The following is a 16,559-nucleotide window of genomic DNA, read 5'->3' as shown; positions in this document are numbered from 1 at the left end:
AAAAACAAACTCTGGAATAAGACTGCCTGGATTCACATCTGGGTTGGTTTCACTACTTACCAGCTATGTGCCCTTGAGAAGTTGTTCAACCATTTTGTGACTCCATTACCTCTTCTGGAAAATGGGAATAATTTACAGAATGTGCCTAAGAGGTTGTTTCGTGAACGACATGGATCAATCCATGAAAAATGGTAAGCTATGTAAAATGCCCAGAACTGTACCTAGTATATATAATGGTATATATAATTTATTGAGTAAGCACTCAATAAACGTTAGCTCTTATTAAAAGCAAGTGCTCTAACAATGAAGTCTCAAGGAATTGCCAAGGTCCTCCCTCACAGCTGTCTGGGCCTACCTCAGTGAATTGCGAATGAGTTCACTCACCACTCACGCACATGCCTTTTCGTGTGTGTGTCCCATGTGCCGAAGATAATATACACATGATGGTGCATTTGATTCTCAAAATAAAATGAAACCAAAATCCTGAAATGGAGTTACTATCCTTCCTTTATCAATAAAGAAAATGCTTAAATCATTTGCCCAAGGCTCTCAAACAGGACTTGAACTTGAACTTGTCTCAGCAGCCCAAGTTCTTTTATCCATACCACGTTATTTTGTCTTCCTAAGTCTATTTTTCATTGTCATTTTGTCAGTGAATCCTTTGGTTATCACTCGGGATCAGTTCTAGAAGGGTCTCTAGAGTGTATTGCTCACAACACTCTGTTTTTGATTTGAAGAAACGGAAGCCCAAGAAAGTTTACTACTGAGCTGCCCACACTCCTATGAGTATCCCTGCTGCAGTGGCATACTGCCACTTTTTCCTCTTGGATGTTGGTGGCCTGCCTCTTGGAGGACCTCAGCTCAGCTCCTAATCTCCTAAAGGCTCAGAGAAACAAATGACCACTGTAAAAATCCAGAATGCAAAGCTAAAATGAGAGACCCAGGGGCTCCCCTAGCAGGCAACTTCATGAGCTTTAGCAGATGGGACTTTATTTTATCAGGTTTAGCTGCTTGGGCCTTTCTGCTTTTTGGCTCACAGCAGCATTCTGGAAACTCAGGGCTAGCAAACCAATCAGGTGTTAGTCCAGTCTACAATGCCCTGCGATTCTGAGGAAAACTGCCAAACAGGGCTTTACAAACAAAACCCAGAGTAGAGATGATCTCACCCTGCAGAAAAGAACAGGACAGGCTAGCACAAAGTTTAAACTTAATTTGCCAAAGGAAAGAAGCGTACAATTAAAGCAGCTATTCCTAGCACATTACAGTCTAAGGCCAACAACATACAAGTGTAACAACCAATGGCCCCATGTGGAGAGGCGGTGCTGCGTTGCCATTACAATTAGTTCCCCTTTCACGAGAGAGTTGGGTTCATAATTAAACTCTGTCCCTTCCTGCCTCCATTCTGCTATGCACATATCTGACTGCTTCCTAAGGGATGGGGTTAGAGGCCAGGAGACAACCCCAAGCCACAGGTTCACTGACCTCCCAGGGTCAACAGGCAGGGTGAAGCATGTTGGCGTGAGCTGTATTAAGAGATTTCTCTGGGGAGAAGGGGATTTCATCTTTCCATGCAACACACTTCTCAAGTCACTTTACATGGTTGTAACTCCAGCCTCAGTGCCAGTACAGTCCCTCCCACGGAAAACTCCAGAATCTGTTCTGGGAAGAGCAGGTTGATGCAGACAAAAGTGTGGTCGGGGTTCCTCTAAGGTTTACTTGTTGGATCAAGTCAATTACTCTCTCAGGATCTGAGCTTCCAGAACAGGGAGATAGCAATGTCTATCCATAGATTTCATTATTGAGGAGTTTAAACAGAAATATAAGTGAAAGCACTTGGTGAACATACCTCCAAGTGAGGTAAAAGGCAACAGATACTGTCTGCTGATCTAACTGGTCTCCTGCATAAAATTCTCAGTGACTCCTGCCCTTCTCAGGACAGAGTCCAGACTCTTGAGCAGGTCTGAAAGCCCATTACAACCTGTCCTTTAATTACCTTCAACTTCACCTCCCATCTCACTTGAGGCTTCAGCTAAACAGGATGTCTTGAGTTCCTCCAGAGGGCTGTGCTGTCTGGTGCACCTGTGGCAGGAGCCCTCCGTCCCCCCATACTCTCATTCTACACAACTAAGTCCTCCTCCAGGTTCTGATTTTAGCTTAAATGTCATTTCCTCCTAGAACCGTTCCTCTACCTTACCTCCAAGCTTTCACAACCTCTTTTTTTTTTTTTTTTTTTACCCCTTTGGAGCCCTCTTCATCATTGTGTTAAATTGCCCGGATACTTGTTACTCTTTCCCCTCTCAAAATTTTGTGGATGAAACAATGTTGCTGAATGAGTGAATTTAGAGAAAATGAAAAAGACTTAGTGTCTTACATTAGGAAATGACTAACAAAATCTCTGCAGTTCCCACCCTGCACTTCACAACCTCACCCCACCCCTCGCCTCTCCTTTTAACTGGTAAGAAAGTAAAGATCAGGAGAAGGAGCTAAAAGGTTTGACCAAAAGCATTCCGTTAATCAAGGACTCTAGAGATGTGCTTGGACCCTATATCTCCTGGTTCTACAGGAGATTTTCTACAGAATGTTGGCTATGTCCAGATTTTATGCTATATGTATTTTCATAGCAAGAGAAGTGAAGGCAGATGAGATGTAAGAGAAAGGAGACTTGAAATCCAAAACTGCTGCATAAGGTCTGGCTCTGTGTGACCTGGGGCCATCTCCATATCTCCAGGCCGCCTTCCCTTATCTGTCAAATGGAAGTTCAGTACCAGCAAACCTAAGCAGCAAAAAGTTTCTTATCTTTTTAGATTATTTTTCACCTACCTCACCAAGTTTTATGTAAAGATAATGAGATAAGTTGAAAATACTTCATGCATCTCTTCTCAAAGAAATATTTTTTCCAACTTCTCCTGTGGTTATTTTTTTGGTGACATTCAGCTTTATTATTCAAACCAAGCATTTTTTTAGAAGAGGGAGGGGCAGAGGGAGAGGGTGAGAGAGCATCTTAAGCAGGGTCCCGGTTCAGTGTGGAGACTGAGATGGGGCTCGATCTCAGGACCCGAGGTCACGAGCTGAGCAGAAACCAAGAGCCAGACACTTAATCGACTGAGCCACCCTGGCACCCTGAACCAAAGCATTTTTTTGAGCACAGGATTCAAATTCATTAAGCAATCTCTTTAGGACTACAAAAAGTTTAACTGATTTACAAGATCAACACAGGCTTGGCTGGAATTAACTAGAGCTACTATTTCTTCCTTCTGACTTCATGACATCAAGACACTAGTGTTCACCTGCAGAAAGAACCCTTGCCCATAGTCGTTAACTGAAGAAAGAAACGACAAACCCTTTTTCTTTACACACACTACTTGATTTCATAGATTCATAGAATGCTGCAGCCAGAAGAGAGTATGAAAACCATCGAAGCCTGTATCTGCCTTTCACAATGAGAAAACAGACCCAGTCTCCCTCCTCGGGAGGGGCTTAAGCCGGACTGATTGCAAACACACACCAATTGTTTTTCACAGTATTACATATTTTGCAATAATAGATGATTTGAACAAAAAATTGTGGTAAATCATATACTAGATCACAACACAAATTTCAAATGTAGTGGTATTTGTCAAAATTGAAGGTTGAAGAGCCATGATAGAGACACACCTGATATTATGTATGCATGTTTTAAAATTTGATTATGATGGAATTTTCTGGAAGAAAAAGAGATTTTGCCAGTCCCACCACTTTTCCATGCTTCTGTAAGACTGGAAATTTTCAAAACAATGGGAAATGCTATCAAATCATTTGTTTGTGGACAACAACCTCATCTGTCACTGTTTGTTACTGTCTCTGACTAAAACAAGCACCAATTTTTTTTACTAACTAGTTCTAAACAACGTAGACAGCAACAAAGTCAAAAGTCACTATTAATCCTCACAACTTTTTATTTATTTCTTTTCTTAAAGATTTTTAAGTAATCGCTACACCCAGTGTGGGGCTCAAACTTACAACCCTGAGATCAAGAGTTACACACTCCATCGCCTGAGCCAACCAGGTGCCTCACTCTCACAGGCAGAGGTTTCTAACTCCTTTCCCAATAGTTTCTCCAACTACTAACAAAAGCAAAAGAGACTGCAGGAGTAGCCAAAGCAATTGACAGGGGTGGAGGGTAGAATGTTATTTTCATTCTTAGGTAACTTTTTTTTTTTTTTAAGATTTTATTTATTTATTTGACAGGGAGAGAGAGAGATCACAAGTAGGCAGAGAGATGGGGAAGCAGACCCCCCGCTAAGCAGAGAGCCTGACTCGAGGCTCGATCCCAGGACCCCAAGATCACGACCCAAGATGAAGGCAGAGGCTCAACCCACTGAGCCATCCAGGCACCCCTGTTATTTTCATTCTTTTCCTCTTCCCAATCCAATCCCTCTCCCCCCAAAACTGGTAAGGGTGAAGTGTTAGTGGGTCTGAACTGAGACAGTAGTCTGAATCATTCCAAAACTGAAAGAGTTAACTCTCAATAAAAAATTGTTTTCCATGCCATCTCAAGATTTTATTCAGAGAACTTTAGAAAAGAAAAAGTAAAAAATTCCTTGTTGAAAACCATAAACAGTTACCCCATCCAAATTCATAGGCAACAAACAAATTATAGTAGGGTTAGTCACTGCTCACAATACAAACTCTTTTATTTATTTTTTTGTGATGGAGCTTGTGTATTTTTGTGTATGAGATTGGAATATTTTGTAATACCTATTCCAGATAAATTTTGCATAGGGCCATAAGAAACAAACTCTTACAATTCAACTTTTAAATAGATCACCCGGTATTTCATGTCAAAACATGACTGGGTATTTTAGAGAGTGTCCCTTTACTTCGTATATCAGGAAAACATCTATAAGTTATTAAAATAATCACTGCCAAGTTCTTTGCCAAAATATGCAAAATCACAACATGATGTGGGGAAGTCATGCCAATCCCAGCTCTGCCAGCAGAAAGCTATGCAACACGACATATTGCTTAATTGCTTTGCAGTTGGTTTTCCTCAATTGTGATGAGGTGGGATTCCATCCCTGACCCAGCTTTTGCAAACCAAGGGCTTTAAAGTCCTGCAATGCTGTCACTGGGCTGCAACTAGAGCTGTCCTAGCCTCTCTCTTAGGGATAGCAAGCCTAAATTTGATGAACGTGAGGACACAGAGAGCTTTAGCATTTTCTCCTGGGAACCGAGAATTAACATTCTGGGAGGAGGAAGATGAGAGCTACTTGGAAAATGTCCAATGGTTCAGCAACAGGTAAATGCCAAAGCACCTAATCACACTGATGCTGAATGCTATAGGTAAGACAACGAGAAAATAGGTATTTCATCACTGCCAAGTAACAGGTCTGCTGCAGAGAACAGTTTCCAATTGCCCCACCACTTTATGTGGCTTCTCAAAGGAAGTCCTGAGTAACTTAGTAACTTTAAAGAAAAAAAAAAAAAAAAGCGAACATTTCTTCCTCTAAAGACCATCAAGGTACCTACTTTCTTAGCCTGCTACTTCTCCGCCATCTTCCATCAGGTACCTACTTTCTTAAAGGTTCTTATTAATTCAACACAAAATAATAAAAATCCCCCCAGATACAACACATCCAATTATCATCCCCAGACAGTATTTTTAATACTGAAATTTAGCCCTCACACGATGGACAGCAAAACCTATTCCCTTGCAAGAAGAGATGGCCAATGTGTAGGGCAAAGCCACCTGCCCTATCCCTCCCTCAGCACGGCAGAGGTCAGGGACCCGTCAGCCCCTGGTCTCCCCCTGGTCTCCGGAGCTCAGTGCTCTACACCACGCAGCGCTGCGGGTGGCCGCCACCACTCCTGCCCATGCTGGCATTCATGCTGAAGTCTGTTTCATCCCAGCTTTGCATATTTCTCAACATACTCTGCCCAATATTGAAATACTGAAATGGGTCTTCAAAGAAAGCTACCTCATGACAGTAAAGCCCTTCATGTAAGCCATAAGGTGGTCATTTTTTTCTACTTTATGTAATTTTAGAACAGTAATAAGAGCAGAAAACATAACTGGAAACATTCATTTTACTCTAGACCCTGTGCCATTCTAGTGAGATACACAAGAAGTTCTATACAATAAATATTTATATTCATCTCTTTAAAAACAGAATTTGGCTTTATTCAACCCAAATGCCCAGCCCAGTTCCAATCCACTCACTACCCTGTCACTCAAACAAGCACTGGGCAGAATACAGACACAAACAGAGCTCCATCTGCTAATTAAAACTGGGCATGAAACTGTTAACAGGCATCTGTTGCATTGTTTGAAGCTAATGGGCAGAGACAAAGCTAAAATGGCTCTTCTAAAGCAAACCCAGTGATTTCACTCATTTTCTATTTGGTATTTATGTCAGTGGGGGATTGGAAGCCGGGTGTCAAACAGCTTATTATGGAGACTGAAAGATAAGTGATATCTTACCTATTCTAAAACATCCCTTTAAAACAGATAATAGAAAGCTATATAACATTTTATACTGGGGAAAATACCATTCTCGTGGTAAGAATTCCAATTAAGCACTTCTGATTGTATCTCAGACATAATCTAATTATAATACTATGAAAGAGAATAATAACCAAAATTCAAGCAATGCTTTATAGCTCATATAGGGCTTTCACAATTTATCCACCAAGCCATTCATTCATCCAGCTGATGAGTCATTTAACATGGGCCTTGGAGACTTAAAAGGTAAATAAGGCTCGATTTCTGCCCTAGGGAATTCACAGCAACCCTGAAAAGTTGGTATAATATTAGACTCTATTAGAGATGAAGGAACTAAGGCTCTAGAAGGATAAGTGACTCACCAAGGCCAGAAAACTAGGAATGGCAGATGCCAGGATGTAAACTGACTGCAGACCTATTCACCATGCTCTCTCCCTAACACCAGATGTGAAACAGTCCACTTCAACGGCTACTTACTTTTCAGAAGCTCCCTATTATGTTAGGCTCCACAGTATTAATCACCACCTGAAATGCACTTCTCCATCCCCACTCCAAGCCTCTCCTCATTCTGCATGAAATCTCTTTCCTGCAGAATCCTCCCACTTCTAATACACACAAGAGAGCTGGTCCCCAGAATGGCTCCACGTGCGGGCAGACAGGCTGGCCTCAACAAGACCCAGCCTTGGGCCATGCCAGCAGCTCCCTGGCGGTCTTCTGCTTCTGGTTCCATGGTTCTTTTCAGATGCAGTTATCGGATTTAACTCAAAAATCAACTGCTAATTTTTTCCTGGTCTTCAAAGGCTAGACTTATTTCCCTCGAAGATAATATCCAAACCTATTTCCCCACAGCTTTCTCAGTGGGTCCAAAACAAAGCTTCTCCCTGATTTGCTGCCAGGCAGAACAGCTGGCAAAACTCTTTTTTGTAAAGTACACTTAGTCTTAAAACATATCCATATTGTGTCCAAGACTCAGTTTCCCCACACCCACTCTTTATTTGCTGAATGGCTTTTCTCCCTCACTAGAACAGGAATTGAGGAGGTTAGGTTTAACCCTTTATTATCAAGCATTAAGCTCTACTTTTTCTGAAACAGTATTGTCAGGAAAGCTACGGCTTGGATGGAAAATCTCCTGACAGCTTCGAGAGAACACAATGACATTAAAATAAGGCTTTATGTACAAAATGTTCAATTTGAAGTTGCATGTTCCTTGCATATTTCTGTGTGAGAGGCTGAAACCAAGGAAAACAACTATGAAAATTAAAATCCACTTACTCTATGTATTTGGCTGATGCTTAGTCAAATGTCGATGACATTTTGGATAAAAATGTAAATATGACAAAGTTTGTTTTTCAGTCAGTAATTCTTGATAACAGCCTTGAATTGTTACCAACCCAAAAAAGTTTTTTAGTTTTAGGCTAGGGTTGACAAACTTTTTCTGTAAAGGAACAGTTAGTACATATTTTTAAGCTCTGTAGAACACATTTGGTCTCTGTTGCATAGTCCTTGTTTTACATTTTAATAACCATTTAGAAACGTTAGCAAGCATTCTTCGCTTGTCAATGGGCACAAAAACTACAGGCCACATTTGAAAGCCCCAGGACCATTCTTTGCCAACCCCTGTTTTTAGGAAAAGTGAATCCAAGAAAAAAAATGCAACGTTACAGAATAAAATATCTAAAAGTGCTCTGATGAGACCAGGCGGCAACAATTAACCAGCATACTGCTATTAACATGATTTCATTAGCTATTTTGCACGTGGAAGGAATTTTAACGACAGGATGCACTTTGATCTCCCAACCCGTAACTAGGGACACAAAAGAAACAGGCAAAAGAGGGCTAACATATGCAGAGTTATCCCAAGAGAAATCCTCACAGAAAAGTGTAAGCGCAAAACCTAATTCCTCCCCGGGAAAGGTGGCGACTTGGATTTATGGAGACGATCAGACTGACAGACTGATCAGAAATAGCAGCAGCGAGAAGTCACGCAGACTTGAATTAGGGGCTTCATGAGAAGTTCTGCTACAACCAGCTGTGTGATCTTGACACTGTCAATTCAACCTTAGCTTTCCTACTTACAAAATTGGGGCAGGGCTAGAAGGTCGATAATCTCCAACTCCTCTACTGTCAAACTATGACCATACTAAATAATGAAACCACTCAGGAAATACCCTGACAGGAAGAGGGGGGAGGGGAGGGGAGAGACAGCAAAGGAATGACGCTCACGCTGTCCAGTTAAAGGACAGGGCTGGGTTTTCTCTTTCCGTTCTAGCAGCACGTTGCTCAGTACAGGCCATTCCAAGGTGTCGGTATGGCCTCCTATCAATAGTAAACTGCACCCACGTCCCACAGGAAATATAATGCACAGGTGACTGTATTACTGTTTCCTAGTTGTCTTAACATCACATCTTACAGACATTTAAAACATTAATTATGATTATGCAGGAGGCTTGGTGGAGCTCAACAAGAAGCTTTTTTCAGGGGCGCCTGGGTGGTTCAGTCCGTTGAGCTTCTGCCTTAGGCTCAGATCATGATCCCAGGACCCTGGGATCCAGCCCTGCACCAGTTTCCCTGCTCAGTGGGGAGTCAGCTTCTCCCTCTCCCTCTGCCCCTCCCACGACTACCCCCATGGCGCCTGGGTGGTTCAGTCGGTTGAGCTTCTGCCTTAGGCTCAGATCATGATCCCAGGACCCTGGGATCCAGCCCTGCACCAGTTTCCCTGCTCAGTGGGGAGTCAGCTTCTCCCTCTCCCTCTGCCCCTCCCACGACTACCCCCATGCCTGCCCCACCGGTGCTCTCTCTCACTCTGCTGTCTCTCTCTCTCAAATAGATAAATAAATCTTAACAGAAAGAAAGAAACAGAAAAACTTCTTTCAGTTCTCAAACCTCTGAACTGGAAGGCTGGTTGGTCGTAGGCACTGGGCCTATAATTTCAAATGGATATAGCCTCCCTACTCAGTAGTTAACGGATATTATCCCACTGATACACTGAAAGATTCCAAATGGGTCAGGTGAAAGACAATGCACCTTCCACCACCCCCAAAAGCAGAAAGGAAATGAGGAGAGCTGGGATCTCAGAGAAGGAAGCAGAACCTTAAAGAAGTGAGAAGAAAGTACTTGTGAGAGAGACATTACCTGTAATCAAAATGAATGTCTCCTTCCTTTCATGATGGCCTAACCACTATCAAACACCATCTAAAGATGGCAGATGCCTTTTTAAACAATGACTTGAACTTTGACAAAGCAATATTAAAACTAAACACGTATCTGCATGGGAAGACACAAGCACACATGCATATCTACCAAATCACAAACACACAAACCTCAGATGTTAAGAAATGGCTTTTTCCTGTGATGTTGACCTTATCAAGTTTAGTCAGCAAGGCTGTGGCAGACCCTGTCAAAACCCAGTCAGAAAAGCCCAGAACTTATACACCTAGGTATCTCAAAAAGTAATTATGACTGGGAGGAGATGGACCACCAACTCTTACCTCAACTACTTCAGATGACCAGCGGATGGGGGAGAAGGGGGCTGGGAGTGGATATTGCTGCTAAAGATGTGGGCACTCCATGCCTATGTGTGCGGTTAGTGAAGGATGTGTGGAACTTTTTTCATGAGCATGGTGTTAATATTCACCTTCTTTTCCCAGCTTAATTTCAAATGCAAAGCATTAGGTTTCAGGTAAAAAAAATTTTCTGCTGTTTGAAGGCAGTGTGATACCACTTCCTGTCAGGCTCTGTGGCTCAATAAGAGGCATGGATTTCCCCTCCTCCATGTCAACTGAAAATGCAGCTCATAGCCTCTTTTAACCACATCCACCTCACAGAAAATACAAAGACCAAGATCACATTTGAGACTCATTCCGATTAATGTCTGCCTTCTGTTCAACACAGTTTCAGGACACTGGTTTTCCTGCCTTCATAGCTGCAACCCTTTACAGAACCAATTTCAATTAAAAAAAAAAAAATCCACACAAAAAGGATTCTAAGCCAACCGCAAGAAAAGTATTTTTTTAAAAAGATTTTATTTATTTATTTGACAGAGAGAGATCACAAGTAGGCAGAGAGGCAGGCAGAGAGAGAGGGAAGGGGCTCCCCGCTGAGCAGCGAGTCTGATGCGGGACTCGATCCCAGGATTCTGGGACCATGACCTGAGCCGAAGGCAGAGGCCCAACCCACTGAGCCACCCAGGCAACCCAAGAAAAGTAATTTTTAAAAGCTACTATCACAAAAGGAAGCAGATACCCTTACAGGAAATATGGGACAAAAATTAAGGCAAAAAAAGGGGGGGGGCTAATAAAGTTATTTCAAATGACTGAAAGTCAACCAAGGAACTTAACAGAAACCACATCATTGAGATTCACTCACTTTGGACACAGGAGAATGCTTCTGGGAGGGTCACACACAGAGAGAATGGACAAAAGGCTACCCACTCAACTTGTTAGAAATTGTCCTTTGCCATCTGGACTGCGCTATGCATTCAACAATGTAAAAGATTTATTCGGGGTTTTGAAATTAGTACCAGCATCCAAAACTAACGTTCTTTAGTTGCTGTGACAGCTCCCACCAAATCTCTTAGGAATATACTTGAGACATGACATTTAAAATCTGCTTCCTCAGAAAAGAAAAAGTCCCACTCAAGAATGACTGCCAAGAACTTGCAACTCAAACTTCCCTAAGCCCAGACAGCATAACACCGGGGAGGTTTCAGAGCACTCAATCAATAAGAAAGAGGCCAGAACAAACAAACAAACTATAGACTTCCCGAGTTCTCAATTTTAAGAGCGCTCCATACCCAAATATTCTTTTTTTTAAATGGCAAATTATCCTTAAAACACACAGTATTCAAATACAATTGTTACCATAGCACCATAATAATCCCAGAAATTCACAGTGAAATATGCTATAAGAATCATATGAAAGGTGCTTAAGTGAGCTACTATTAGAAACTACAAACATCACCCAGACAACCAAAAGATAAGATTCTTAAGGTATTTAATTAACTGCAGCTATTTAACAAAGAAAATGATGTTAAGGTCACTTGCATAGGCAGTTTAAAACCAGCCTTGATTTGGTCTTCTTGATTGGTCTTTGCTCTTATGGTAAGTTACCTATCTCCTCACCTGAACACAAAGTCAGCCAAGACAAAAGTAGAAAGGACAGCTCCCCGCCAAGATCAGGAAAAACGATTAATCAATTCAAAGTAATTGGGGGGTACACTGTTATGTTGTGATTCATTCAGCAAGTAATAATTAAAACCAAGGCAAAATGCATAGGGAGTCAGGCAGAATGTAAGATCAATTCCTCCGCTGAGAAGTTATTAAACATTCAAGCCCAAGAATTTACAAAGTTGAGAAGTGTTGCTTCTCAGGAGATGGTAGTAAAGGAGTGAACCATGTTTTCCTGATCACACCATTCCCAAGAGTCACCAATTCTCTTAACACTGGTTAATGCTCACAGAACACTTTACACTCTGTAGACATTATTCCACCATTAGTCACGTTTTGATCTTTTTCCTGCACTTGAGCCAAAGGAAAGGAGAGAGAAAATGGTAACCAGGGTTCCCAGTTACTGGAGAAAGTCCGGTGCCCCACGTTTTCCACTTCCTCTCCCTTTCCCATTTTCTGTCTTCTCTGCTTAACCTCTGGACTGTATATTCTGCTTCTCCTTTTCCTTTCTATCTCACGCCCAGCTTTCCTTTACTTTCTCCACCACCTGTCCTCTCTCTGACCTCTGATCCCCTGAACTCTTCTCCCCATCCTGCAATTTTTGTTCTGCACTCCTTCCATGACAAGAGATCCAGACCTCTTGTGGCCAGTGCCCCCCATCCCTCACCTCCTGATAGCTCATTGCTCTGAATTCCCTTCCGACTGTTGGGTTCTCGCCTCTTGTCCCTTGTGTCCTCTGTTCTTTTACTTCACGTCCCTCCCATTCCTCCCGAAGCTTCATTTCCCCCTTCGCATTTCCTTCCTCTTTCCTGTCTTTTAATCCATTTCACACCCACTATCCCCTTCTCTTTCTCTACGAGATTTCGTGTCTCCCGCCCGCCACTTTGTCCCGCTAAGACCCTTCCCTGTCACTCCCTCAACCCTCTCACTTCCCCCAATACCCCTAGTCCTTGTTGCTCTGGTTCCCCTTCCCCTTCCTTTGCCCCCAAGTTCCCTCTTCACCGCCCCCCCAACCTCACGTCCCCGCCCGCCCCTCTCCCTCACTCCTTCACTCTCTTCTACTGCCCTCGCTACCCTGCCGTCCCCGGGGTCCCCTCCCTGGGGCTCCCAAGCTCTCCTCCAGCCCTCTCCCCGGCCCGCTTGCACCCGCCCCCCATATCTCTCACTCGCTGTCCCCGGCCGCGGCCCCTCTCTCACCGATGGTGGAGATGAAGGTGGTGTTGAAGGCGTCCTCGGAGAAGCGGAATAGGAGGCAAGTCTTGCCCACCCCCGAGTCGCCGATCAGCAGCAGCTTGAACAGATAATCGTACGTCTTCGCCATCTTCTCGCTCCGGCCCTCTGACCCGGGAGCGAGAGAAGCGGCGGAGAGAGGCGGGGAGGGGGCCGCGGACGAGGGGGCGTGTCCGCCTCGCCACTGCCGCTCGCCCCGCCCTGCGACCCGCCCCTTCCCTTGAAGAAAGCCTGCGCGCCCCGCCCCGCGCGGCCAATCGGCTGGGGCTTCGTCATCATCGCCCGCGTCCCGGGGTTAGATGGGACTTGTAGTTCATTGGAGGAGCCTCGGGCGTGCCCGGCGCTAGCTGTCGGAGCAGCCCCAGGGGATAAAAGAAGATCCGCTGGGTGCTGGGGGAGTGGGTGATTAGACGTTTCCACCCCGGCCGGGAAGGAAGGCTCGATTTCGAACTCTGCGTGTCGTGCCGCCGGAACTCAACTTCACGGTTTCTTTGTGTGTGGGCGCCTTTCAATTCCAGACCTCTGAATCTGAGTCCCAGGACTACCGCATCTCTTCCACCCGGACCCGGAGCAGAAATGCTTTCTTTGCTTCACGCGGCTGTGGCGCAGCCTGTGGATTATCTGCAGGGCGCGTTATCTGGCTTCGCCTGCGGTTCCTGCCCGGCACCACCTCTGTGCCCCCTTCCTCAGCCCCCCCAGTTACAGATCTCGAAAAGAATGAGTGCCGTTCTAACTTGAACCCCAGTCATGTTCTCTTCACGCCATGCAGACCAGAAGCAAATACTATTGGTATTTTAGAAGATCTGCTATGCAGACCACTCCCCTCCCCCCAACAAGACGGTGGATAAAAATCTGGGATTTTTTAATATTAAGGCTTGCGCTACAGGTCTGTGTCCTATAAAGTGGCAAGCATTATGTGAGGCAGGAACTATGACTGTGGAAATCTAAAGAATAAGATCTGGATTTTGGTTCAGCGACTTAACTGCTCCCTCTCTGCGACCCAGTTTTTTCATCTGTAAAATGGGTATAAAGCAAGCTATTTCATAAGGTTGTAGAGAAAATGAAATGAGATGTTTAATATGAAAGCACTTTGAAATCCATAGGCATTGTAGAAATGTTAGTGGTGATGGTTACCTTCTTAAACCCTCTGGAGGCTCTCAATGGATGACAACGGGGGGGGGGGGGTGCATTTTGTTATACTCACTTTACTCCTTTATTTACTGATTTAGACTATTCTTTGTTTTGTGCATATAGTGGTCAGCCCTCTTTCATTTGCTAGTGACAGAAACCCATCCAGATCAAGTTCTCTTAGAAGGGAGGTTTCCTGGTTCAAGTAAAGTCAAAGGGCAAGGAATGGCCATATAGGTCTAGAACCAGAAGCTCTATCCAGTCATGGCTCTGTCTCTCACCTCTTCTCCCTTCTCAGTTTTAATTTTTAATATGCCAAATACCGATTGATAAGACCCACATGAACAAAAGCTCTTCAGGCTCCTCAATAATTTTTAAGAGGACAAAGGGGTCCTGAAGTCAAAATATTTGAGAACCACCGGCCTAGGCATTTACCTTAGATCTAAGTAAAAACTTTCTGAAAGGTTAGAGGAGGGTATTAAGGGAGGCAGTGGACTCAACCATTAGTGGAATAAGGAAAAAACTTGGGACAGTTAGTTAAACAAGACAAGCTTTCTGAAACACATCTTGAGTGCCTTGTGACTTCATGTATGGTGCCAGTGGTATTCCATTTTTGGTCTTGTTGTGGCAGAATATTCAGTTGGTCTTAGTACTGGCCTTCACCTTTTATGTGGAAAGAAGATGAAATGTGGGATTTACTCACACTTATTGATAACACAGTACCCAGAGAGTTGCTGCTAATCTATTATCTAATTCCTAAAGCCCAAGATGGGAACAAAGCTCCTAAGGATGTCAATGTCATTTTCTGTCCCCTCAAGAGAAGGGCCCCTTCCTCTGCCTCTTTGCCCCAGCCAATTCTTGGACAAGTCTGTGAATTTGGCTTCAACTGGGGCTGAACAACCATGAACAGCTCAGTTCTATACCTTCACCTTCATTCTGGAAAAGAAGGGAGAAAAAATCTTCCAAGACCAGTGAAATCTTTCTTTTATAAAATGTATATTGGGGCACCTGGGTGGCTCAGTGGGTTAAAGCCTCTGCCTTTGGCTCAGGTCATGATCCCAGCATCCTGGGATCAAGCCCTGCATCAGGCTCTCTTCTCAGAAAGGAGCCTGCTTCCCCCTCTCTCTCTGCCTGCCTCTCTGCCTACTTGTGATCTCTGTCAAAAAAAAAAAAAAAATTTTTAAATGTATTGATTAAAATAAATTTCAGTCCCACTATCTGCATGCAACTGTTGGCATTCGTTTTTGGAATGAATAAGAACACACTGATGTGGTACAGAACTTAAGTTCAGAAAGAAGTTAGTTAGGAATTTTAAAGTCCCTAAATTTCCTTAGGGGAATTTTGTTAACTGATGGGAATTAAAAAAAAAAAAAAAAAAAACCCAACTCTGTCTTGTTTTCACTTCCCTGGTTTTTCTTTGCTACCAAGTGTATATAACTTTGGGACTTTCTAGGTGGTAAGTCTGTGCATCACAGTTGAACCATTTAAGAATTTTGATATGTGGACACTATTTCAAGAAGAATCCAAATTTTTCCCTTTACGCATTATTTTTATATTTAAAAAAACAATGTTCTTAGAATACAGATTTGGCGGTAGTAACAATACTACTAAGTCAATGTACTTTGCTCAAAGGATTGGACAATAAGTATATCTGTAGAGCTGAGGGTATCACATGGAACAGGTTGCTGGTTGCCACCTTCCTTTCTTTCTCCAAATGGCATCGGAGGACCCCCTTTCTAAAAATCTGTGCTACTATGCTCTGAGGAAACCACATCAATATTTTTTGCCAGTTGCCCAAACCCATCTTTGAAATGCTACATCACTGCAGAGCACTAGGAAGACTAACACATTCTATCTGATTCTGTAAATGATTATTGAAGCCTTTGATAAGGTTAACGTGGGAATAGCAGCTTGACTTACAGAAATCTGGATGTCCAAGGAGCTTACGCTCTGTGGTTTTTGTCAGGCCAGCATGCTTTCTTCCTGCTTTTGGAAAGCTCCTCCTCTCCCTCTGATGGCTGTGAATCATGGTACTTCACTCCTCCAGCGAAAGCGATGGACATAAGACCAGGCTGGGTCAATCTGAGTTCTTCCCTGTGAATCTTCTAATGAGGTGGGGTAAAGATGCTGAAAGGAGGTCTGAATGGTAGGAGGTCTGTGTGAGTTTCAGAGACTGGTTTTGATCAGAGATTTAGTTCATTTTCCTGTTTTTTTCTTTCCCTGCCCTCCTCGGCATTTTTACTCTGTCCTTGAGCTGGCCTGCCTTTGCCCATGGTGCACAATTCCAAGGGATTATTCACGTCTTACAGTTTATTCATTTGGGGATCAAAGACACCCCCCCCAAGAATCTATACATATTCTTGAGGGTTGGTGTGTTCTCTAGGAAAATTTTCAAACTAATTCAAGCATTCTTCAACTGTTTTAAATTGCTCTATAAAACTTGCATGTAAGGAAAGTTACCTTTCTTAACTGCTTACATGAAATTAAATTTGGCTGAGACCCCTACTTGTCAAGGGCTGGCAAAACTGGTATCTATCATTACTGGGGCTCTTCCT

The 16,559-nt window shown here is 43.3% G+C and overlaps 1 protein-coding gene across 1 annotated transcript in view; it reads right to left on the bottom strand.

The window, feature by feature from the left end:
- Positions 1 to 13,049, bottom strand: part of RAB8B (RAB8B, member RAS oncogene family) — a 59,048-nt gene extending 45,999 nt beyond the window's left edge. Inside the window, exon 1 of the mRNA XM_046008429.1 lies at positions 12,844 to 13,049. Within this exon, the coding sequence (XP_045864385.1) occupies positions 12,844 to 12,967 (124 nt within the window). The 5' untranslated portion in view covers positions 12,968 to 13,049. The remainder of the gene's footprint in view (positions 1 to 12,843) is intronic.
- Between the last annotated feature and the right edge of the window lie 3,510 nt (positions 13,050 to 16,559).

Source organism: Meles meles, chromosome 6 (assembly GCF_922984935.1).
Source record: "Meles meles chromosome 6, mMelMel3.1 paternal haplotype, whole genome shotgun sequence".
NCBI classification, from domain to species: Eukaryota; Metazoa; Chordata; class Mammalia; order Carnivora; family Mustelidae; genus Meles; species Meles meles.
This window is presented reverse-complemented; position numbering and strand designations above follow the sequence as displayed.